This window comes from Mycothermus thermophilus, assembly GCF_041956435.1.
Source record: "Mycothermus thermophilus strain CBS 625.91 unplaced genomic scaffold VTJ04scaffold_1, whole genome shotgun sequence".
NCBI lineage: Eukaryota > Fungi > Ascomycota > Sordariomycetes > Sordariales > Chaetomiaceae > Mycothermus > Mycothermus thermophilus.
Window position 1 is genome coordinate 3,600,516 of NW_027191427.1, and position 22,599 is coordinate 3,623,114.

At 53.8% G+C, this 22,599-nt stretch overlaps 9 protein-coding genes and 1 non-coding gene across 10 annotated transcripts; 5 read left to right on the forward strand and 5 right to left on the reverse strand.

Moving 5' to 3' along the window:
* Positions 1-1,020: 1,020 nt before the first annotated feature.
* On the forward strand, positions 1,021-1,579 carry VTJ04DRAFT_1330 (uncharacterized protein; the record flags this gene model as incomplete). The annotated part of the gene is made up of 2 exons (XM_069359006.1): positions 1,021-1,109; positions 1,456-1,579. 2 exons carry the CDS (start codon positions 1,021-1,023, stop codon positions 1,577-1,579), a joined length of 213 nt encoding a protein of 70 aa, XP_069223938.1.
* A 54-nt stretch (positions 1,580-1,633) lies between these two features.
* VTJ04DRAFT_1331 (uncharacterized protein) lies at positions 1,634-2,842 on the reverse strand (the record flags this gene model as incomplete). Its single annotated transcript, XM_069359007.1, has 1 exon — positions 1,634-2,842. The coding sequence occupies one exon, from the start codon at positions 2,840-2,842 to the stop codon at positions 1,634-1,636; it is 1,209 nt and encodes a 402-aa protein (XP_069223939.1).
* Positions 2,843-4,781: 1,939 nt separating this feature from the next.
* On the reverse strand, positions 4,782-6,108 carry VTJ04DRAFT_1332 (uncharacterized protein; the record flags this gene model as incomplete). The annotated part of the gene is made up of 2 exons (XM_069359008.1): positions 4,782-6,023; positions 6,082-6,108. The coding sequence occupies 2 exons, from the start codon at positions 6,106-6,108 to the stop codon at positions 4,782-4,784; spliced, it is 1,269 nt and encodes a 422-aa protein (XP_069223940.1).
* Positions 6,109-7,064: 956 nt separating this feature from the next.
* Positions 7,065-7,150, forward strand: VTJ04DRAFT_t8. Its single transcript has one exon. It is a non-coding gene; the product is annotated as a tRNA-Arg (tRNA).
* A 256-nt stretch (positions 7,151-7,406) lies between these two features.
* VTJ04DRAFT_1333 (uncharacterized protein) lies at positions 7,407-9,091 on the reverse strand (the record flags this gene model as incomplete). The annotated part of the gene is made up of 2 exons (XM_069359009.1): positions 7,407-8,886; positions 8,943-9,091. The coding sequence occupies 2 exons, from the start codon at positions 9,089-9,091 to the stop codon at positions 7,407-7,409; spliced, it is 1,629 nt and encodes a 542-aa protein (XP_069223941.1).
* Positions 9,092-9,846: 755 nt separating this feature from the next.
* VTJ04DRAFT_1334 (uncharacterized protein) lies at positions 9,847-10,392 on the reverse strand (the record flags this gene model as incomplete). The annotated part of the gene is made up of 1 exon (XM_069359010.1): positions 9,847-10,392. The coding sequence occupies one exon, from the start codon at positions 10,390-10,392 to the stop codon at positions 9,847-9,849; it is 546 nt and encodes a 181-aa protein (XP_069223942.1).
* Positions 10,393-10,965: 573 nt separating this feature from the next.
* VTJ04DRAFT_1335 (uncharacterized protein) lies at positions 10,966-11,448 on the forward strand (the record flags this gene model as incomplete). The annotated part of the gene is made up of 1 exon (XM_069359011.1): positions 10,966-11,448. One exon carries the CDS (start codon positions 10,966-10,968, stop codon positions 11,446-11,448), a length of 483 nt encoding a protein of 160 aa, XP_069223943.1.
* Positions 11,449-12,238: 790 nt separating this feature from the next.
* On the forward strand, positions 12,239-12,715 carry VTJ04DRAFT_1336 (uncharacterized protein; the record flags this gene model as incomplete). The annotated part of the gene is made up of 1 exon (XM_069359012.1): positions 12,239-12,715. The coding sequence occupies one exon, from the start codon at positions 12,239-12,241 to the stop codon at positions 12,713-12,715; it is 477 nt and encodes a 158-aa protein (XP_069223944.1).
* Positions 12,716-14,315: 1,600 nt separating this feature from the next.
* VTJ04DRAFT_1337 (uncharacterized protein) lies at positions 14,316-18,729 on the forward strand (the record flags this gene model as incomplete). The annotated part of the gene is made up of 5 exons (XM_069359013.1): positions 14,316-15,022; positions 15,133-15,771; positions 15,884-16,445; positions 16,866-18,464; positions 18,625-18,729. The coding sequence occupies 5 exons, from the start codon at positions 14,316-14,318 to the stop codon at positions 18,727-18,729; spliced, it is 3,612 nt and encodes a 1,203-aa protein (XP_069223945.1).
* Positions 18,730-19,823: 1,094 nt separating this feature from the next.
* Positions 19,824-20,303, reverse strand: VTJ04DRAFT_1338 (uncharacterized protein; the record flags this gene model as incomplete). Its single annotated transcript, XM_069359014.1, has 2 exons — positions 19,824-20,173; positions 20,249-20,303. The coding sequence occupies 2 exons, from the start codon at positions 20,301-20,303 to the stop codon at positions 19,824-19,826; spliced, it is 405 nt and encodes a 134-aa protein (XP_069223946.1).
* Positions 20,304-22,599: the final 2,296 nt, after the last annotated feature.

Consider the following 22,599-nt stretch of genomic DNA (forward strand, 5'->3'; position numbering starts at 1 on the left):
CTGAGGCAGTTTGTCAGGCAATGAGTCGATTTTCCATAGCAGTTTTCTGGGATTGCTGTCGCTATTCGCTGCCCCAAATGTTGTGTTCCCTTTTCTCCTGGAAGGCGCATCATGTAAGGCTGCAGGCTTGGCCCATCTGTTCCCGGGTCTGACAGAGAAGAGAAACGGGACGATGGGTAGGGTAACATGAACATACAACCTGATATACAAGGCACCGGCGGATAGCAACGGAGAGAGCTGAGGCATGTACATGCCTGAGCAGGAGATACAGACCGTAAGCACTGGGTGTATCTCGGTCATTGAGGAACAAAAACAACAAGAACGGAGAAAAGCGAGGACTGAAATATGTTGGTAAATGAAGGAGGAAGAGAAACAGATAGACGAAGCATCCTCGCTGGGATAACTGACTGCTTTTCTGAGCTGTATGTAGTCCTGCAACGCGCGGGTTGTTGACCAAACGCAGATGACCTGGTCTAGGCCAGGGGCAGCCTATCACAACCGAAGCACGTAGTATTTCGGACAGCCAAACTATCTCCGACCCATTATTGTCAGCCCAGAAGCCTCAGAAACCTCAGGCATCTCCCGGGCCCGATCGTATTTCCGAATAGCGCAAGCAAACAAAAGCCGCAATCTCGCTGTGCCAACCCCAATGGCGAGACTCACCTTTCCTCACCGAAAACGGCGTGACCACGCAGAGCCGAGGTACTGAGGACGAGGCATCCATCTATCATCCCATCCCCATAATAGGCAACCAACCAAACCCCTTTTGCCACCAAGGCACACCGCATCCATTCCCTCACACAAACAAACACCATCAACACTTCTCTTTACCTTACTCCCCCGGCATCACAAGAACCAGCTGTCCCAAACCAGCTGTCCCGTCACAGCCCAGCCCGGCTCAACCCCGAAGCGGTGACACAAGGCTGGCTGCAGCCTATCCTGTCTATCGGTGCCTAGGCTAATGACCTAGCGCTGACATTTGCCTCTAGACCAGAACAAGCCAGAACTGTTGCACAGAAAATGTCAGGTAGACAAACGTGGTTTGACAGCGACCTTTGTCTCCAGACGAGGTCTGCCCGGCGGCGACACGATCAGACCGCGCGGCCTCGGTCAGTGTCGCCCTTGTGGCTCAGTTGTGGTAGGCATGTTAAATTTGTTTGCCTCATTGACCTCGCCTCGGGACGATGCGGTGACTTCGGCGAGTCCCGTGATGCGATGACTCATGGGGCGTACAGATGGATGCCTTAGTCATCCCGGACAAGGCTGGGGTTTGGCTGGGTGTTCTGTATGGATTGTGTTGTGTTCAATCAGGCTTCACAAACAGGCAGGGCGGAGGGCATTGGGCACGTTGGTTGAGGAGATGATTCACGCTTCCGCGCTCCTGCACGCGTGGTGATGTTATTTTGAGTGAAAACTCGATTACAGAGTCGAATTATGACCGTCCCAAAACCCAAGCAAACCCGTGGTATCTCCCGTGAACGCCAGTTCCGATGCCAATCGCGCCCGTGAATCCTTTGCACTGCCATGTTCGTCCTATTTTCATGTCCATGATCCTGCCGAACCCGTCCCTGAGTCATAGAAATATAAACGTATCGAGTAGAGTATAAAGCATCTGGAACTCCCGCAGAGGCTATTACGTAGTGAGCTTCCTGTACTTCTCCAGCGCAAGGTCCCTGTCACCAGCCTTCCACTTCAACCGCTGGTCCTCGTCGAGGGTGATGTTGTCCGCATCCATGCCCGGGACCGTCCCGGGCACGGGGGTCACAGGAACGGCCTGCTTAAGCAGGTCCTTAAGCGGGCTCTTGTGAGGCATCTTGCACCACTCGGCCTCATAGATGAGCCACTCTCCGAGGCTCTTGAGCTGGGGCTTCGATTCCGGATTAAGACCGCCGCCAGCGCCGCAGCTCAGACGAGCCAAGCAACCGACAAGCATGACCCAGCCGATGGCCTCAGAGGCGGTGGTGGATCCAGGAGGTTGGCGGAAGGCGATGGTGCCATAACCGTTACCCTCGTTGAGCCCGACGAAACTCCACCGGAAGGCATCGTGTTGGAAGTCGGCACCGGGTTGTGCGCCGAGGGCCACGCCGGTGGGTGATGAGGCACTGGTCCAGTTCATCCGCGCGCCAAGCCCCTCAAAAGTCTTCTGAGAGTCCACAAGCGCGAAGCACTGGGCCATGGTGGAGGTCAAGAAGTAGAAGTTGTTGCGGTTGCTCTTGGCCCAAACGCTCTTGCGACGATATGGTGGAACGAGCTCGTCTAAGCAGCGCTCGAAGTACAGAGCCGACTTGGCAATGCCCTTGGCTTGGTCGAGCTCCCAATACCCCACGGATGGGACAATGTGGATGTGGGTGAAGCATTGGTGGCTGGTGGTGAGCTCAAATTGGGCGTTCAGGACGTGGAAGATGGAGCGGATGTTGTTCTGCCACTCCTCGGCACGCTTGCAAAAACGCATGAAGGGCGAGACAAGCTTGATGCCGAAACGGTGGTCGCGAGGGTGGGAGGGGATGCAGACTTCGCCTGCAACGGTCCATTCACGGGGGTTGACGGAGGAACGGGAGGAACTGGCGACATGGTTGGCGATCTCAGCACGGGTGAGCTGGTCGCTGATCTCATCGACAAGGCCAGTCACGGACTTGTGGTTGCGCTTCCGGCTACGGATGACAAGGCCGAGCTCAACGCAGAAGCGGATGTCCGGAGGCTCGACGGCACGGGTAGTCTTCTCATGGTGGGTCTTGCTCCGGTGGTGATGGTGGGTCCCGATCCGGGGTGGCGGCGGGTCGGACCCGTCGTAGCGGACACGGTGGTGGCCCGGCTCCGACGGGACGAAGGTGACGTGCGGCATTGTGGAGGTGATGCCAGCGAGGCCTGGGGGGCTCTGTGGATTGGTGTCGTTGATAGGGATATGAGTTGGTATAGTAAGTCTTTCTCCCCGACAGACAATGACAGTGATGATGGTGATGGAAATGGGCAGCCAATAGGTCGACGGTGGTTTAGGAGACGAGGGTATGAAAGAGACATTGAGGACAGGCCGGAGGATGACCTCTCCCTATATACAAGGAAGTGATCTCCGGCGCGTGACGAGAGGCGCACATAGAATCAGACATTGTGTCCATGATGGCGGTGTTCTGCCTAGAAGATGAGTCCTGGACTGAGACTGCAAGGCCGCGTGCGGTCAAGAAGGGGGGAATGCGAGTCACATTCCCCACAATTCCCCGGTGAGGACGTCAAGCGCACGCTCAATTCGGCAACCCGGCATGAAAAAGATGACTGGACAATGGGGAGGATGGCGGCCGGGATGAAGGGTGGTGGGGATCCCTCCCGTCTGGCTCATCGGCCTTGCGGCCGCGCTGAGCCACTCACAGGGCGTTGCGGGCGCCATCGAGACGCCATCGCATGTCTGGATGCAGCAAAGGAACAAAAAGATTGCGAAAAGTTTGTGTGGGGAGGAGAGCGGGTGGGGACGGATCGCGGCCGCCTGGCCAGGCAGCGAGCACCAACCGGCAGCGCACACTTGAGCAGTCCTCGTAAGGCAGGAACAAGGCAGACCTCAGGATAGGTATGGATGACCTGCAGGCATCAGTCTTGCACTGCCTTCCTGCTGAAGACAAAGGCAGGGAAGGACACGTTTCGGAGCCATGGCAGTTGGCGACAGCTCCCTTCAGCCATTGACAATCCTCGCGGGGCAGCCCGACGGCTGGCTACGGCCCCACTCGGCCAGTCATTTGCGGCCGGCGAAAGGAGGCCGCCGGCACTCAGGTAACACAACTTGCGTCGCCTGTCAAAGCGTTGCCGCGTGGTGTCGTCTCGTGTCGCAGTCTCTTAACCTTGCAGGGTGCGGTTGGTCACATCCGTCCTCAGCCTTGTTCTGCAGTCGATCGTACGGGGGGAAGCGTACAGATGAGTCAGCGCCGCATCACCATGCCGAGGACCCGACAGGACGGAAGCGATCTTGATCGGAGCGGTCGCTTGCTGTAGCGCCCGTTTGGCGCAAGCTTGAGTCCTAGGCGCGCGACAAGTCTGACAGACAGGATTATCGTGCAGACAACGTCGCTTCGTCGGGAGATCCTTCAGTTCAAGCGCTATAAAGAGAGCGCAATTCCCATCTCATCCTCTTCTGTGTCGGGTCGAGAAAGGGAGCCAACGAGCTCCCTCGCGTTTCATGGCTGAGACGCTTGTGTTGGAATATCGGGTTGATTGGCCCGATTTGGTGTAAGACGGACGCGCGAAAGCTCTGCAAGAATAGAAGTCGACTGCCGCAGTACTCCGTAGGTGACGCCTAATTTTGACCTGCAAGGCCACCTAGACTTAGAGCTTATTACACAATGCCGATTTGGTCCTCCAGCATTGTTGGGCAGGGCATCAGCCAAGACTATGTCGTCATAATGCCGTTTCAGACGAAGAACATGTTTCAACAGACGCGCGGTCGTGTCGGCGGTGGAACAGACAGTACTTCGTAGTTCCGTAGTTCAACGTCCTGTTGTCCAATGGCAGCATCATCGCCTCACATAGAACGGGGCCCATGGCGAGGAAGGAAAGATCCCAAATACATTTCAAGAAACTAATAATAGATGACAAGCAAACCGCGCTCTAAAAACGAACAGAACTCCGAAAATATCCCTGACAGATCCGAAAACCAAAACTAAACGAGCCAGAGAAAGAATACGCATAGCGTTGCCAATCAGACCGGGTATCCATCATCTATCCCCAAAGACCCCATTCATGCCTTGCTAAGCCAGGTCACATCGACCAGGTAGAGGCCATCGGGCGCCTTCAACCTGGCTTCACCCCGACGTGCTCACCTCTCTTCTCTTGGACGGGCTCAGCGATCTCGGCAGGTGAAGGCTGTTCATCAGCGGGCTCAACCTTGATTTCCACCGGCTCGGGCTTCTGCTCGACAAGCGCGACCTCTTCGGCCGGACGGCATCGACGGGATCGGTCTTGTCCTCAGCGGGCTCGGGCTTCTCGGTGGGTTCAGGCTGTTGTTCCTCAACGGCTGCTTCAGCCTTCTTTTGCCCGGAGAGCTGACCCTCATCAGGGGACTTACCTGTCTTCTCCTCGGTGGACTGGGCCTTGGCCTTCTCCTCGTTCTCGAAATGCTCTTCCACCGACGAGATGACGTCCCTGATGCTCTGTGCCGATTTCCTCAACGCCTCCCTCTCTTGGTCGTTGAGCAGCAACGGCACATCCTGGTACGCTCCATGGCGGTTCAGCTTGCAGGGCATGCTCACCGCGGTGTCGTCGACGCCCGCGTATGACCCGACGCGGGACACCGTCATGATGGCGTCACTGTCCGCGACGATAGGCTGGAGGATGCTCACCAGCACCGAGGCAACGCCGTAGTTCGTCTTGCCCTTGCGGCGGATAATCTCGTACGCCGCCTCCTTGGTGCGCGTCGCGCACGCCTCGAGCTCCTCTTCGTTGTACTCTACGCCGGCCGCGGCGCAGTAATCCTTGAGGCGCATCCCCGAGATGGTCGCCAGCGACCACACCGCCAGCTGGCTGTCGCCATGCTCACCAATAATGACGGCGTGCACGTTGCGCGGGTTGACGCCGAAGTGCTTACCCAGCTCGTGGCGGAAGCGGGTCGTGTCCATGGCGGTGCCGGAGCCGATGACGCGCTCGCGCGGGAACCCGGACAGCTTGTAGGCTGCGTGCGTCAGGACGTCGACGGGGTTGGTGGCCACGATGATGATGGTGTCCGGTGCGTTCTTGGCCACGCGCGGAACGACGTCCTTGAACAGAGCGTAGTTGGTCTTGACCAGGTCCATGCGGGTTTGGCCAGGTTTTTGGTTGACGCCGGCCGTGATGATGACGGCGGCAGCGCCCTCGCAGTCTTCGTAGTCGCCCACGCGAACACGGGCTTTGTGCAGGTGCGCGGCATGGCTGAGGTCCATGACCTCGCCGAGGGCACGATTGCGGTCGATATCGATGAGAACAATGTCGGCAGCCAGCCCGTCCAGGAGCAGGGCGTAGGCAGTCGTGACGCCGACCGAGCCGGCACCAACGATGACGACCTTGATGGCCTGGGAGGGGTCAGCGTGGGTTTCGGACCAGGGGTTTCTTGGACACAAATGCACATACCTTGTTAGGGGGTTTTGAGTCGGGCATGTTGGATGAAGTTGCTAGATAGCGGAAAGTTCCGACACGACGTCGAAAATGTCAGATGGACTCTGTTGAGATGGCTTTCTGACAGATGGCAATCCGACAGGTTGCTCGGTGGTGCTGTTTGAATTGTCCTGATGATGATGCAAGGTTGTTTGGTGATAAGAATTGGGCAAAACGTAAGCTACGAAAAAAGACTCGGACTGCCGTTAAGCTCTAAATACCTCCAAAGGGTCAGCTCTCTCGGTCCGCATGCGATACGGAACCCGTTGGAGGTCCGAGTTACACATGTCAAATTGAACGATGTCTGGGCGCAGTTGGCATGGTTTGACAAGCTTGTGGTCTGATGTTTCTCTCACAGCCACCCACATGCAATCCCGCTTGCCTCGGTCCTGTGCTGAATGTCAGAGAAGATGGGCAATTTGACAGCCTTGCTCATCAAATCCCATCATCCGATGCGAATCTCGGATCCCAAAAAAATCAACCTTCTTGTCTACAATGCCTTATCTTGACGGCTTCAAGGTCTCAGACTTCAACCTGGAATGCGGGCGGATTGAGCGGTTGAGTGCGGGGCACAGACAGGACCTCTCTCCGCTAACACCCAACGCTGGCGGGGCTGCAATGCCCAAACCTGCGCTGAAAATGCCCAAACTTGAGCTTGGCGTCATGGTTACGTCATCGACAGCAATGCCCGCAGGGTGGGGGAAGTTTTCTGTCAGCAGGGGAACCCAAATCGTGAAAGGAAGGTCATCGAAAAAATGCCAGCTTGAATTGGGTATGTTCATTGAACAAGGTGCCAAAGGTCCATGTGAACTGGCACATGAATTGCGTGTTGAGAACGGGATGGAACAGGGACAACTTCGGGATGGTGGGGGTGGATTCGGAAGCAGATCCGATCCACAGCGTTGGGACCCCTCCACCCGCGGATTATCAGGGCCCATTCGGAAAGCAACAAGTGTTCAGGTCGTGTGGCGCAATGGTAGCGCGTTACTTTCCGGTGCTCAATGCTAGCTGGTAAAGGTTCTGGGTTCGAGTCCCAGCATGATCGAACGATTTTTGTCTTTTTTCCCCAGTCTAACACTTTTTCGTGTTGGCTTGCGTTTTGTCCACGCTGCTGGACACACCGAACGGTGGTGGCCTGACGGCGTTTCCTGCTCAGACCACTTCACAGAAGGGCGTTTGTTGACAGCGACTCAATAGGTGAGGCTGAATTGCGTGCATCTTCATTGGTTCCCCTATTTCTGGGTATCAACATCGTCCTGCCACTCCCACTCCCATCCCACGGCCATCCCACAACACCCACCTCAAGCTATCCAGAACCATATCCTTTGAAACACATTCTTTGCCACCGGTGGGTGGTCGTTGGCACAGAGCTCATCCATTTCCTTCTTCCCTGTCACCACATCGATATTCTCCGCCCTCTTGAGGAACGGCGTGCGGAACCACAGCTTGTGTCCCAGATACAACACCAAGAAGATAGGCAGCGTGATGTACGCCGCCAAAAAGTCCTGATAATTCCACCGGCTCGGCACAAACACCTGGAACCCGTTTGTCAACGTCAACAGGCTCACCACCAGCAGGACAAACCACGTCGCGTACGGCTGGCCCAACGTCTGGAACGGCCTCGTGTGCAGCAGCCCCTGGCTCTTCAACCCGGCACGGAAGCGGAGGTACGTGACCATGACGACAATCCACGCGATGAACCCGGAAATGGTCGAGACGTTCATGAACCACAAAAACACTTGCGCGCCGTTCTCCGACACGTTGAGGTACGCGAACAAGCCCACGGACCAGGTGGCCAGTACCGCGGCGTAGGGCACGCCTCGGCGGGTTGTGCGCGCAAAGATCCGCGGGGCCTGGCCCGTCGCCGCCATCGAGTACAACACACGGGAACCGGAGTAGAGGAACGCGTTACCCGCTGACCATGCCGAGGTCAGGATCGCAGCGTTGATGACGTGGTTCAGGCCGCTGATGCCGGCGTTCTGGATGCCGATGACCCAGGGGCTGGCGTTGGCGTTGGATTCGGGGGAGAGGAGGCGCGGATCGGTGTACGGGACGAGGGCGCCGATGATGAGGCTGCTCACGCCGTAAAAGACCGCGAGCCGAGCGAGGAAGCGCCGCGCCGCCTTGGGAATGTTGCGCCTCGGCGCGACTGTCTCGCCTGCCGCTAGCCCGATCAGTTCCGGCGAGGTGATGAAGCTGAAGCCCGCGCGGATAAAAGCGGTCCAGTACGCCGTGAAGCGGCCTGTTGCACCAGTGCCGACGTACTCGCGGAAGGCGCCCGGGTCATTCCAGTACTTGAAGCCGATGGCCCCGCCCTCGGGTGCCCCGCCGGCCATGATGACGATGCCGACGATGATGAGACCGATGATGGTGATCAGTTTGATGCTTGCGAACCAGAATTCGGCTTCCCCGAACACACCCACGGCGATGATGTTGAGGAAGAGGCAGACGGCGAGGATGATGGTGATCCACACGGCGGTTGGGACTGGCGTGTCCCAGTACTCGATCAGAATCGCGCCGGCAGTGGCCTCGGCTGCGACCAAGATGGCGTAGGCATACCAGTAGTTCCATCCCGAGGCGAATGCCAGGCTGCGGTCGACGAAGCGGTCCGTGAAGTAGGGAAGGGTGATTCCCTTGAGGGGAAGGTACGTGGTCATTTCGGCGATGATGTTCATGACGATCCAGACGACCAACATCATGGACAAGTAACCCAGCCATAGTGGCACGGGTCCGACGATGGCCAGGATGCCACCGGAGCCCACGAAGAGGCCGGTTCCGATACTATCAGGTTGGAGGTCAGCGGTTTGCTTGATGGACGTCACCGGAGTGATACTCACGCTCCACCAAGGGCAAGGAATTGGATATGCCGGCTCTTAAGGCCGCGTTGGAGTTGCGAGTCGCGATCAAGCGAAACAGTGCCGTCAACGAGGGCCCCTTCCCTGGGGTTATCGTCGATGGCGGTTGCGTCCGAGGACTCGCTCTTCATTACTGCCGACTTTTACTATCGGATGTGAACTTGATTTCTCGCTTGAACTTGTTGGCTCCGATAATTTGACCAGTGCCTCGGGGTCAATTGATGACGAGAGACGCGCCGCGTGGGGCGGTGAGACAGATCTGCGCTGATGTATTATGTTGAAGTTTGGACGGTCAGTGACGAGACATGGACAACCATGAGGAATTGAAAGGCGTTCACTCCTGTCAACATTCCCCGGGCCCTGCACAATTTACTGGTTGGTGTGTTGACGGTTCCAAGAGCCTGCATGGCCGTGGAAACGAACTGATCAGCACATGCTGTTGAAGATAATATGGGCTGTGAAGCCGGTCACCTGGCGCCAGGTATCATAGATCAGCCACCAGACCTTCCTAAACGGCACGCCCCGAATCTCACGTTGTACGGGGTATCGGGGCTCCGGAGGTTGCATTGCGAGTTGATCTGGTGATGGTGGTTGGCCGTTGCCGGCTGCCGACATGTGAGTGTAAGACAGGGGGATCATTCCGTGACCCGCTCTTATCCGCATGCCACGCTGCCTACCAACTTCAAGACCGAGACTCGCTATCTGGATGGTATTATGTAGACAAAGTGGGATGCGGCTTTTGTGCAGTTTATCGCTCATTGTGGGTGTAAAGCTGTGCTGGGAGTACAGGCTCGGTCAAGAAAGCAACCACATCCCCGATCTCCGATTGTAACAAGACGCTTGTAGTAACGTCATCTCCATCATACTCGCCGTCAGGGACAAGGTTCTATAGGCCGACAACTCCGTCAAACAATCCTTCATTTCTCCATCCCCGCACGACCGCCACGCACTTAATTTCCACCGCCATCCTCTCATCCTCCAGCGCCATAACCTGCGCACACGTCCTCGTCGGCGCCCTGGTCCGGTCCGGCCAGACCTTGTTCCACTCGGAGTTCATGGCGGCGTAGTCGCGGTTGAAATCCACCAGGTAAACCGTCGCGTCCACAACGCTCTCCAAACCGCACACGCCGGAAGTAGCACCCCGGATCACCGCCTCGATCTTGCGCAGCACCGCTGCCGTCTGCGCAGCGCAGTCCATCTCGTGTATCACCTCCAGCCAGGTGACGCAGCCCGCGAATGTTCCGTCGGTTCCTTGGCTGGACGTTCCGGATATGAAGATTGTGTGGTACTCGCTCGGGATGCTGCGCGCGTGTACGTAGTTGGCGGGGGGAAGAGGGCAGTGAGGGAGGATGAAGCCCGTGCCGTTCGGAGATGGCAGGGAGGAGGCGTAATGAGCTGGGTGAGGAAGAGTAGACGACCTGGTCCTTTCCATGATGATGAGGGCGTGATTGAATAACTGACAATACTTGATAATCCTGTTGGTGGCCGTGGGTGTGTGGTGTTGGGTTTGGTCAGAGATCAGGAGTCGAGGGGTGACGCAGAAAACGTCTGGGTGATAGGAAGATCAACCCTCCCATTCTCAGCCAGGGAGCCTTCCGGACTATTCACAGGAACCTAGAACCGTAAATCGTCAATTAGGTGTGTATAGGAAGGCCAAGTACCATGTACGACTGGTGGTTGCCATCTTCGGACACCCTCACACGTTCGTCGGGCGCACCTTCACAATTGGAGCACAGAAAACGAGTCGTCGCTGCTTCTCTCAGCGCCATTTGATGATCATAGCCTCTTTCCCTGGAAGCCGTCTGAGCTGCGTGAGCTTCCTGGGACTTCTTCTCGTCCGGGTCTGCATTGTGCAAGCTGGTTTGCTTCCAACATGCAACATCGAACAACCGAGACTCACAGCAAAGCTTGAGATACATACGAGTATTTCATCGTTTCCTTCATCGCCTCTTAGAGACAGCGTTTCTGGCCTTGATTCTGGGATATTTTTCTTCTACAAGCAGTGATGGATGCCGTGTCCACCTTCAGCGACACCACTCTGGACCCCTTCAGGGACCTTGTTAATATCACGCACCTCTTCCCCGAACTAGGGACAATTGAGTCTGTCGAGATTCTCCTGGGTACGATCTCTCAACTGGAAACGCTGGATGACGTCAAGTATCTGCTCGAGAGCTACCCACAGCCATTCATACTCCCCAACTTCGTGCACGGCGAGTTCCGGTTCCCGTCAGACACGACCACGACGCTCCTGGACTCTTACAACCCCATGACCGGCTGCCTTATCTACCAGGTCCCCTGCACGAAGTCCGATGACGTACAGTTGGCGATTCACAGCGCGGCCGAGGCCACCCAGATCTGGGGAAAAACGAGCCCTGGATGCAGAATCAACGCCCTATACCAGATCAGCACGAGCTTCGAGATTTACACCGAGCTGTTCGCTATCTGCGAAAGCATTGACCAAGGGAAACCTGGAGAGGGCACGAATTGAGGTTGCTCATGCTCTGAGGTTCATCCGGTGAGCACAGTCCCACGGCTGGGAGGGGAGATATATCGCAGACCCCATTAACATGAGAGGTAGCTACTTCACCTCATACCTCCAGACCGAGAATTCCCGGACACAGGTGATGGATTCTGGAACAATGATATTTGAGCGGCGGTCCCCAGCCGGCGTCTTCGTGCTCATCACTTCTTCAGACATGCCGCTGTGCTCTGTGACCTCGAGGCTAGCTTCTTGCCTCGCCTTTGGTTGCACAGCTGTCATCAAGCCCAGCGAGTGTACGAGTCTGACAACTTTCCGTGAGTTCCCCTGATTCATCCCGCTGTATTCTGCATTTATTCAGTGCTTACATTGTTGAACAGTCCTCGCCGCGATAATCCGGGAGCTCGGACTGCTTCCACGCGGTACTGTCAACATCGTCATGGGAGACGGCCCGACGACAGGGAAACACCTGGTGAACTCTCCTCGGATTGTTGGCATCTCCTTCACGGGAAGTCCCAGCGTGGGCGATGCCATTCGAGATCTCGCCAGCAACCACATGACGAAACGACTATCACTCGAGCTCCGGGGAAGGAATCCAACACTGGTATTCGCCGATGCCTTGCAACCACACGTAGCAACGCGCACAATCTCAATCGCAACGTATGCTGGTTTTGTGAACCAGGATCAAATGCCTACCACCTGCGCACGGATTTATGTTCAGCAATCGATCCTTGACAGGTTTATCCAGCTATTGGTGAGCAAAGTCGCCTGGGGGTAGGGAAACGGGCAGATCGGACCGATGGTGAGCGTAGCGTATTACGACAGGATCCGGAACTACCTGATGAAGGCCCAAAACGAGGGTGCGGTCTTCCAGCTCGGTAGCGTCCCTCCAGAGTTGAGTGAGGACTATCGCTCGGGCTACTGGGTCACGCCCACCATCCTTTCTAATGTGGACCCCTCATCGACTTTGTATGAGGACGAAATATCCGGCCCTGTAGTGATCGTTACGCCGTTTCGCACTGAGGCAGAGGTAGTCCGTCTTGCCAATAGCGGCAAGTCTGGGCTAGGGGCTGTGGTTTTGACACAGGACGTAACCAGGACGCTGCGTCTGACGGAACGGCTTGAAGTGGGTATGGTGTGGGTCAACTGCTGGGGGACGAGAGAGATGGGGATGCCGTTCGGAGGGTTGAAAGGGAGCGGACTTTGGCGTCAAGGAGGGGACTACTCGAGGGACTTTTTCACCGACGTCAAGACGGTGCACCTTTCCGTCAGGTAAGGGGTTCATGGGTTCTAGGTAGATTTTAGGCCAGCGAAATGATTCATTCTTTCTTGCATTTCTGTATGGCAATGAGCCGTGTGATTGAATGAGAGGGAAAACCTGTATTGCTTAGAGACTATAAATGTGCTCAGCTGAAGGTACCGGTCCCATGTCGGAGACTCCGGCGACCCGGCCGGCCCAGCAATCGGGAATCCCGGCCTGGACCCACTCTTCAACTCCGACCCCGGGCCCACTCCCCCGTTTCCGCCGAGCTTTCCCTTTTAGGAAACCAGCTTTCGTCAACACATGCGTAAGATGGCTGGCGGTGGCTTTTTCCTCAAGGATGAATTTGGCAGAGTGCAATTTGTGGGATCCAGGGGATCTGGGATACTGTATTTCTGATTGGACCCCGGCGCTGGCGTTGGTTGAGTGGCTGAACATCGCAGATGGTCTCAGCCAGGACAGGGTTTGAGTCGGCGGGAAAAGTTCGAGAAATACGATGTGGCTTGAAGTCAGTCGAGCGTTCAGCAAGGGCTCTGGAGAGAACAGTTGGAATTGAAGAAAACATTAAAAGTTTGACGTGGACGAGATCTACGGAGTATTAGTTGAGCATCTGGATAACCCAGGATAGTCATCATCGCGAACCTCTTTAGCACAGCCCCGTAGACAGAGTTGCACAGCCTGGGAAGAGAATCTCTACATTAGAACATAAAAGGATGACGATAAATCAAGTTTCTTGTGTTTCGGAAGACACGAGGAGAATCAACATCGTTGTACAGGTACCTACTTGGACTTTGCCTTAGACCTTCCAACATCACCACTTCAAAACAACATCAACCGTCCAGCTTGTCTTGGCAACCAGCGTCGCTTCGACTTTAGTCCTGTAAAACCTGACAACCGCCTTCATAATTATAAGTCAATATTGCAAATATCCGAGGGCAATGTGAATTCCATCGCTAACATTTGGTAGTCGATCTTCACATATCCTGCGACAATGTGCCTTCAGGTCTTCCACCAGTTCACCTGCGGCCACACCGTCTTCCGGGGATGGGAGAAACCGTGCGAGATGTTTGGCACGACTCACAACTCGACGAAGGAAGACGTGTATGAGAGCTCAGTTTGCGAGGCTTGCGCCTTGGAATTGGGGGAATCAGCTAAGGGCAGTCTGGTTATTTAAATGCGACACAAGCTCGTCGCGGTTCACGTCTGGTATACTCGTATGCATAGTTATGGTATATTAATTACACCAAAGAAATTGTTGTCGTGATTAAAATGTGTGTGACTATATGTACTTACTTGTTCATATTATTGGTCGTCTCGGTCTGCGTCGGAGCTCCTCTTTTGGAGCCTTGCCAACCTTGAGGTTGTTGAGGCTGACTGCTGCCGTGGGGCCCACCTCCCCTCTCTGGAGGCTGAGCACCTCCTTCCCCTCTCATGTCCACTCTTCCGCGAAACGCAACCTCCCTTTTTCCCTCTTCAATCTATTTCTCGGAGAGCTCCCGTTGATCAATCGAGCATTTCGCCCCCATACAGCCCGTAACGATCTGGAAGCTTTGTCAACATTCATTACCATATCGACCACTGATAATTGCCCTCCCGTATCGTTCCGTGACGCGAAATGGCTGATCCCACTGGGATCGTAGGGGTTATTGGCGTCGCTTTTCAACTTGTTGAGTTGTTTGGAAAGTTGTATATCAACTGGAAAGACGCTCCTCATGACGCCAAGAAGTTCATCCTTGAACTGCAGACGCTTAGAATTGTGTTGGATGCGGTCAACAAGTTCGCCACGGTGAACGTGAAGTTTGCCCAAGCGTTCGAAGGAGGGTCTTCTGCCCTCCTGTCCGCTTTCGACCCCTTGGAGGCAGAGGGTGTCAGCACTGCGGCTTTAATTGCCTATTGTCAAAAGGAACTCGTCTTGTTGCTCGAAAAGTTCAAGAAGCGGAAGGATGGTCATAAGTTGGACTGGGAGCGACTCAAAGCCGCTTTCAACCTTGACAGGGCACGGGAGGCAGTCGAAGACTTACAGCGAAGATGCCTCAGTCTCAGTTTACTCATCAACATCGACAGCGCGACGCTTGCAGCGAATACAAACCTCGAGGTGAGGCAGGGGAGGAAGGAACAAATGCAAAACCACCGAGCTTATATCCACCGCCTTGACCACATTGCCGGTCGTATCGATGAATCACATGTTAGACAGAAGCAAGATGAGGTGCTCAACTGGCTCACTCGAGGGGTGGACTACTCCTCGCTTCATTCAAGCATCTGCACTCGCAGACAGGCTGGGACTGGACAGTGGTTCCTACAATCACCTCAACTTCAAACATGGTGGGTTACTGACTTGTCAACACCTCCCTGCACATCGTTATTACGCAAGCTTGTTCTTCGTCACGTCAGCGAGACCATCAATCTCATTATTATTAACCACCACAATCTAGGATTTCGCGGCCTTCTGAAGTTTTGTTTTGTCCTGGAATCCCAGGCGCCGGCAAGACATTCCTTGCGGCAGCAGTCATTGAGCACCTCCAGGAAATATATCGCCACTCTCCTGAAGTTGGTATCGCATTCGGATACTGCACGTTCCTGTCTGGACATCAAGATGACCAGAAAGCCGAAGACTTCATCGCCTGTCTCCTGAGGCAGCTCGCTGGCCGGCTGGATGCCATACCAGAAGCCATCACCCAACTATACGAGAGGAAGTCTAGAAAGCTGCAAGACCTGATCGAAGCACTTTGTTCGGTTGCCGAACTCTACTACCGCCGTATCTTCATCATTATTGACGCCTTGGACGAATGGGAAGTTTACGAGAGGGGGTGCTCAGAGTTTCTCTCGGCCCTTATGAAGTTTCAATCAAAGTCCAAATCAAACCTGCTGGCCACATCTCGGCCTGGGATCGCCAATATCACGGGGATATTCCAAGGACATCCTACACTCGAAATCCTTGCGCACCAAGAAGATCTCCGGGTATACTTGGCCGGACACGTTGGTAGAGTGGGAAATCTGTCCACTGTTATTGACGATGTCCCGTGCCTCCACGAAGAGATCGTCAACTCTATCGCAACAGCTGCTGATGGAATGTAAGTCGCTAGTAACCACCTCAGTTCCGCTTAGAGGAGAACGGTGGAACATGATTCCTGGGGCCTTGGCTCAATGTCTATTTTTTATATCTGCTAACTTCTAAGTTCCTAGATTCCTCCTCGCCCATTTGTTTCTTCAGTCCCTTAGTGACAAGTTGACGCCGAGTCGTATCCGAAAGGCGTTGGCACAGTTGCACCAGCAAGGTGCATCGTCAACCAGTGAACGAAGGGTTAACATCTTGAGCATTGCATACGATAGCGCGATGGAAAGAATTGGACAGCAACAACCCGGGTACAAGGACTTCGCATACCATGTTCTCTCCTGGATCATTTGCGCCAAACGGCCGCTACTGTCAACCGAAATTCAGCACGCATGGGCTGTGCATGAAAGTGGAGATGAGATCGACAACGATGATCTCCCAAGAGTGGAGATTATGGTATCGGCGTGTGGTGGACTAGTTACAATCGACGACACCGGAATTGTCCGCCTGGTCCATACTACGACACGAGAATACTTCGAGCGATCGATGGCTAAATGGTTTCCTGGTTCCCACTTGAGGATCGCCAAGGCCTGCGTCTCTTACCTTTCCTTCCGACCATTTTCGACCGGCCGATGCGGGACGCGAGAAGACTTCGAGCGACGCCTGGAGGACAACCCGCTGCTTGCATATGCTGTTCGTTACTGGGGCCATCATGCCTCTTTGGCTCTCTCATCCAAAGAAGGTAACCACACCAACGAAGTGTCAAGTCTTGAAGTCTGCATTTGGGAGTTCCTTCAAAAAACAAGAAACGTCGAAGCAGCCTCACAAGGGTTTTACCTGTGTTGGGACGGCGGTTCCGACGATTTCAGGCGGTACTGGTGGTCTCATCACGACTATGAGTATGATGGAAACGCCATTCATTTGGTGGCGTTTTTTGGTCTCCATTCTGTCTTGCAACGTCTCCTCGCCTGCCCAGCAAGCCCAGACCCAGATCAACAAGACAGCGGAGGCTACACGCCCTTGATGCATGCCTCTCGAGAAGGTCATGTTCAAGCGGTTTGCGCGTTATTGGCCTCACGCCGTATCAGCGTCGCTGGGAAAGGTGCAACGCAGAATATGCCTAGCCCTCTCTGGCTAGCTTCATGCACCGGAAAGGCGGGCGTGGTCAGCGTGCTCCTCACAACTCGGGAATTCAATGTAAATGCTATCAGCTATGACATGACGCCACTCATGGCTGCCGCGAGGAACGGCCATAACGTTGTGGTCCAACGTTTACTAGAAGAAGAAGAGGTTGATGTGAACCTTTCAGTCTCTGGCGAGACGGCGCTAAGTCTGGCTATTTGCCACCGACATGGCGAGGTACTCAAATCCCTCGTGGAGCACAAGAGCGTCGATCTGAACTCCGACCTTGAACAAACGTCTAAATGGACACTGCTTGATCTGAACGGCGATGTGGAACAGACGCCCCAATGGCCCCCACTGGTTCTCGCTGTCCGGGTGGGATACATCGAAGGTGTGGAAATTCTTCTAAAGGAGAACCGTGTGAATGTCGACATAATCGGCCACCTTGCGCTTTGCTATGCCGCAAACGACCTGCGTGGCGAAGTGGTCCAGGTACTCCTGGGCTCAGACCGAGTTGATGTCACAGCAAGGGATTTCAACGGCAGAATGCCCCTTCACTACGCAGCAGCCACAAACCTTGTCACCTTCATGGGGTCTGAGAACACATATCTAGAACGAAGCCTCCGTATTATCAAGATGCTCTTGGCTCGGAACGGTATCGACCCCAATGCAAAGGACATTCACGGATGCACCCCGTTGATGTACGCAGCTAAAGCTGGTCGCGTGTCGGTTGTTAAACTGCTCATCTCGAACCCTGAGATCGATGTAAATGCGATGGATCACATCGGATGCACGGCTTTCTTCCATGCGGTTTACCAATCACACAAGGGGATTTGTCAAGCGTTGTTATCCCGACCAGACATTGTTGTCGATGTGTTGGACGAGCACGGGCGCGATGCACTGAGCTATGCAGCCAGTCGGGGTTGGGACGACGTTGTACGCGAATTACTCCGTCATCCTGACATCGAGGTCAACGTCAAGGACAAAACTGGGCGCACCGCCTTAATGTATGCGGCTATGTCTGGCAATGAGGACACGACGAAAGCGCTCGTGGCAGTTCGGGGAATCGACATCAATGCCAAAGACAACTCCGGGAAGAGCGCCCTGATACTTGCGACTGAGATGCGCCACGAACGAACTGCGCGGATCATCCTCAGATCAGATGGGTTTGATGACAGTGTTGTCGACGAGAGTGGTGAAAACCCGTTCCTCTTCCTTGCAATCCGCAATGGATTGGAGGCTCTTGTGCAAGACATACTGGCAATGCCTGGCGGTAAGATCAAGTGCCGAGATGATAACCGAGGAACTGCTCTGATGTACGCAATTCGAATGGGGAAGAGACGGATCGTGGAGATGTTGGTGGCATCAAAGCGGGTTGATCTCAACGAGCATGACCACACTGGACAAACTGCCCTCATGGATGCTGCCAAGTTTGGTGACAGACAAACTGTACAGGGACTTGTCAAATCAAGAACAATAGATATCAATGCCAGGGACAAGGGGGGAATGACTGCTCTCATGCATGCCGCAAGTCGCCATGACGACGTCAAGAGCGCGGAGGTGATCACGGTGCTCGGGGAAACGGGTAGAGTACGTCCAAACGTTACAGACATTGACGGCTGGACTGCGCTCATGATTGCGGTAAGATCGACGGGGCCGAGTCATCGACGTGTGAGGGCACTGCTAGAGGTCGAAGGAATCGACGTCAGTATCACACATAGACCGGGATGCCCACCGCTGTTTTATGCAGTCAGCTTTGCCCTCGCTGAGGATCCCCGTCATCCAGACTCGCTGGAAAACGCACAGGCTATTCTACGTGCCATGGGTGTGGTTGTGGAGGGAAAGCTCTGCGTGAAGGAGTTGAGCAGTGTCATGAACGTAATCGAGTCATTGAATTGAAAGGACCAGGGGTTGCATTTATAGGTTTCCCAAAGTCATATCGATAAATAATAGGGACATCGAATAATTGAGGAGGGTTTTCCCAACTGCCCAGCGGAGTTTCCCCTCGTTTCCTCTCGGTTTTTTGTTTTCTTTCTCTTTTTTTCTTTTTTTTTCTTTTTTTTAAAAAAAATGCTTCGGCTACAGTTATTACTGAGACGCGGTGTAGAGAAGACTGACTCAGTAAGTTGAGTAGCAGCGCAAAGATTTGTTTTACAGACCAGGTTCATGAAAGGTCTGACTGAAGGCAATGAGGAAAAGGGGGTGGCTCACAGAATATTGTACCCGAGAACCAAGTGTCGAGGACGTGACAATATCTACCTCTTGATACCATGTATCTGTGAGATTGAAGCAATCATATTCTCGTTCGGTTCTCAGTACGCGTGCCCCGGAGCAAAGCCACGTAAGGAGGCATGGCACAGTCACTAACTGCTGTTGTGTCATCACCTGATTCGTGTACTGGAGGCTATGACATCGCCGGTGATCGGACAGGCGAGCATGGCAACGCGGGAAATCAGCCTTGGTTTGAGCAATGAAGGGCCGTTAGCCCCAGCTTGCTCAACCTGCTGAATACCCAGAGATAGGCCTGCGAAAGCGAGCTTGGTTTGCTTCTCAACGCAGCATTTTCCGTGACAGTGCTCAATAGAAGGTTCACTCACTTGTGATATCTGGTGTCATTCGGTTCACATTATTAATTATACGTCCAGCAGGGGATGCCCATCGAAGCAAAGGTACCCCTCAACAACAAATCAGAGTATGCAGAAGATGTATGATCTATTAATATTAGCCCGCCAGCTGGTGTTGATCGAATATAAGATGGTAACCGTTATCCTTGATCAGCCATCTACAGCAGACAACACTCGAATGCTCGATCTTTCAAGTCATCTTTTGCCTCTTCTGCCTCTCGTTCATTTATCTTGTTGGTACTATGGCTTAACAACACCACAAGTACAGGCAACTAGGCCATTGACGTGTTTCAGCGATGGATAAAATTATGCGAGCTTAGGTGCGCTATTCTTCGTCAAAGCGAGAAAAGGCTGCCTTGTACTCGTAGAACACCGCAACTACCAAACTCACATACAGACTGATTGTGACGGTGGAAAGGATCGCAGAGAAGTCCCATTCCTCGATGCATTTGAGAATGCATCGGCTGACGGCGAAAATGGCGGTGGTAGCCCACAGATCCGGTGGGTTTTGCATGTGAAAGATCATGACAGCCGCGTACACCACCATGGCCGTGACGAACATGGTCCTGTCGGCACAGAAACCGAAGACGAGCATCGTCTTGATGAAGAAAGTGTTTCGCTCGATGAGTGCTTTAAGCCAGGGCCTGGCGTGGCCGAAGAGGAACTCGCACACAGCTGCAATCCAGGAGTTAATAGCCATTGCCTACGTAGTTAAAGAAGAAATAAATCAGTGGACAAGGTTTCACATACCATCGTCTTGGTTGACATTGCTGAAGTAGCGGCCTAGAAAGGTAACAATACTCATCGTTGCCAACCCCCCTATCACCAAGGATACAATGGATATGAGCGGGATTTTCGGCAGCCGGGCGAGAAGTGGTTGCGATGGAGGTAAATTCTGGGCTCTCTTTTGCGTGTCCATTGTTGTTGTCTGGAACTATTCGAGGGAAGTGCGCGGGAAGAGCCTCGGACGAGGCTCGAGTCTTTCACGGTGCAAACTGGCCAGAACGTGAGGACGTCGGACGTCGTGTAAACTTGCGGAAGATAGTATCAAGAGGCGCAGGTTTGAGAAATAGATGCCGAAAAGTAGGAAACCTCAGCGCCCGAGGGAAGGTTGACGAGGCCTCAAATAATTGTCTGGATTTGGGACACAGCCTTGCGCGGGGCATGACGTCTAATTTACATTGGGCATCTTAGGCGAACTGAGTTGTGAGAACTGAGCATAGCGGCGGCTGCGCCATCAGCACCCATGGGCGACTCGCGATGCCAAGTCACTAGTTCTGCTTTGCAAGCTGCAAGAGACTATGTCAAATAGGGTCACCGCAATTGGCGCCAACGCGACTCTCTGCCTCCCAGCGCGCTCAGCTGTTTTGGGCATCTGTGGAATTGGCTCTTCGTCGGTTTGAACGAGGTCTTCTCTAACACCCGGTCGCATATTAATATTACTCCGCACCAGAGGTGCCTCCTGGGTAAACAACGCGGAAATAAACGTCGATGAACCAGAGTGGGACGACGTACGGAGGAGGCTGGTGGTCAGAACTTCATCTCCATCACTGTTGTCCCGTGCGACAAACCAAGTTATACATCATTAGGGTCTTGTAGTAGTGTGGATGGAGCAGCATTACCGTTTAATTATTATGTTGCTGACACGCCAAGCGACCGAGGTTGCGGTTGCTTCATGATGATACCGAATGAATCATCCTGATTCATCCTTAATGTGTCCAATCACTCCCACTTGTCTGACATGAACACAGTTGTGTAACCAACGTCGAAGGTCATCTCACTGATGTATATAACTAGGTAGACAGTTCTCCATCGCCCGAATCCCTCGTCCCCGGTTCCTTGTAACATAGCAGACGTTGAATCGTGTCTTCTTTCTGACCACGCAATCTAGTTCCGTCTATAGCCCGAGCTATGAGCGAGAAAGGTGAGAAGAACTCCATTTCTCCCACTCCCATGCCATGATAGATTAAGCGTTCCCGTTTATTCTGAGACCATGATCCATGGAATTGTGAATGAACATATGTCAAGAGCCGACATCATCTGAGAGCATAACAAGAATGAACGTTTTGTTGATCTGCAACGCTGAAGACACTGCTAACCTTGCTGAATACAACCGTGTCTCAAGTATCGGTATCAACGATTAAAGGGTCTGAGGGAGAAAGCGGGATGATGGTTAGGTTTGGCGGTAAGATCTGGAATTGTTTGATGACGGGCTCTGTGTGGACAGGGAAGGCTGATGTTGTCTTTATTAGTGTTTAGTATTCCTGCGACCTCTACGGCGGCCGTCTTCCTCTTTTTGATATGAGGTTTTGGAGATCTTTCTTGTCTCATTTGCTTTTGTTCTTGTGACGGTTTGCAATTTCCTATTTGCTGGACGTTTCATGTTTTCCATCCTGTCTATTCCTCTGTTCATGGAATTCTGAGATACACTGGCTCAAGGCAGTCTCTGGCTTCAACCACTGATGGTTGGGAGATTCTTGGAACTTCGGTGGCGGACAGGTTCTTTATTGACTCAACCTTGATGTCTCAAAGTTCAATCGCGTCGAATAAAGCATGTCCATGCTGAAAGGATGTGAGGCCGTCATGACTCAAAAAATACAAACGCACGGAGAGACGCTTATCGGAGACAAAGTTGGTGCGATGGAATGATGCTACTGTTATCTACTGGTGTTACGAGACTATATATTAGCCTACCGCTAACGTTCCTGGCTCTGTGACCCGTTGCCCTCAACGCCAGTATTCCATACCCATCACCTCCCTTTAGGGACTGTTCATCACACGTCACTTCATCTAGCAGCAAACCCCCTTATCAACCGTCTGTTCGATCCAGACCAAGGCGGCGGTCCCCCCATCTCCATTGTCGCATCATTGCTTGCAGTCTCTCGGCGGAGCTTTCAGGCGACTACAGTCATCAGCTACACACGGCGTCTTCAGGGCCTTCGTGTCTATGCTTCAGACAATGAATCAGTCAACGACAGAAGGGTCTGGAATGCTGTGAATAACCTCGCCCAACGTGCGCTTTTCGTCATGGAAAGCGGCAGGGGAAGAGATGTCCTGGAGGAGTTGGCGGTCGACATGATCCATCATTGGCAGAACCAGGG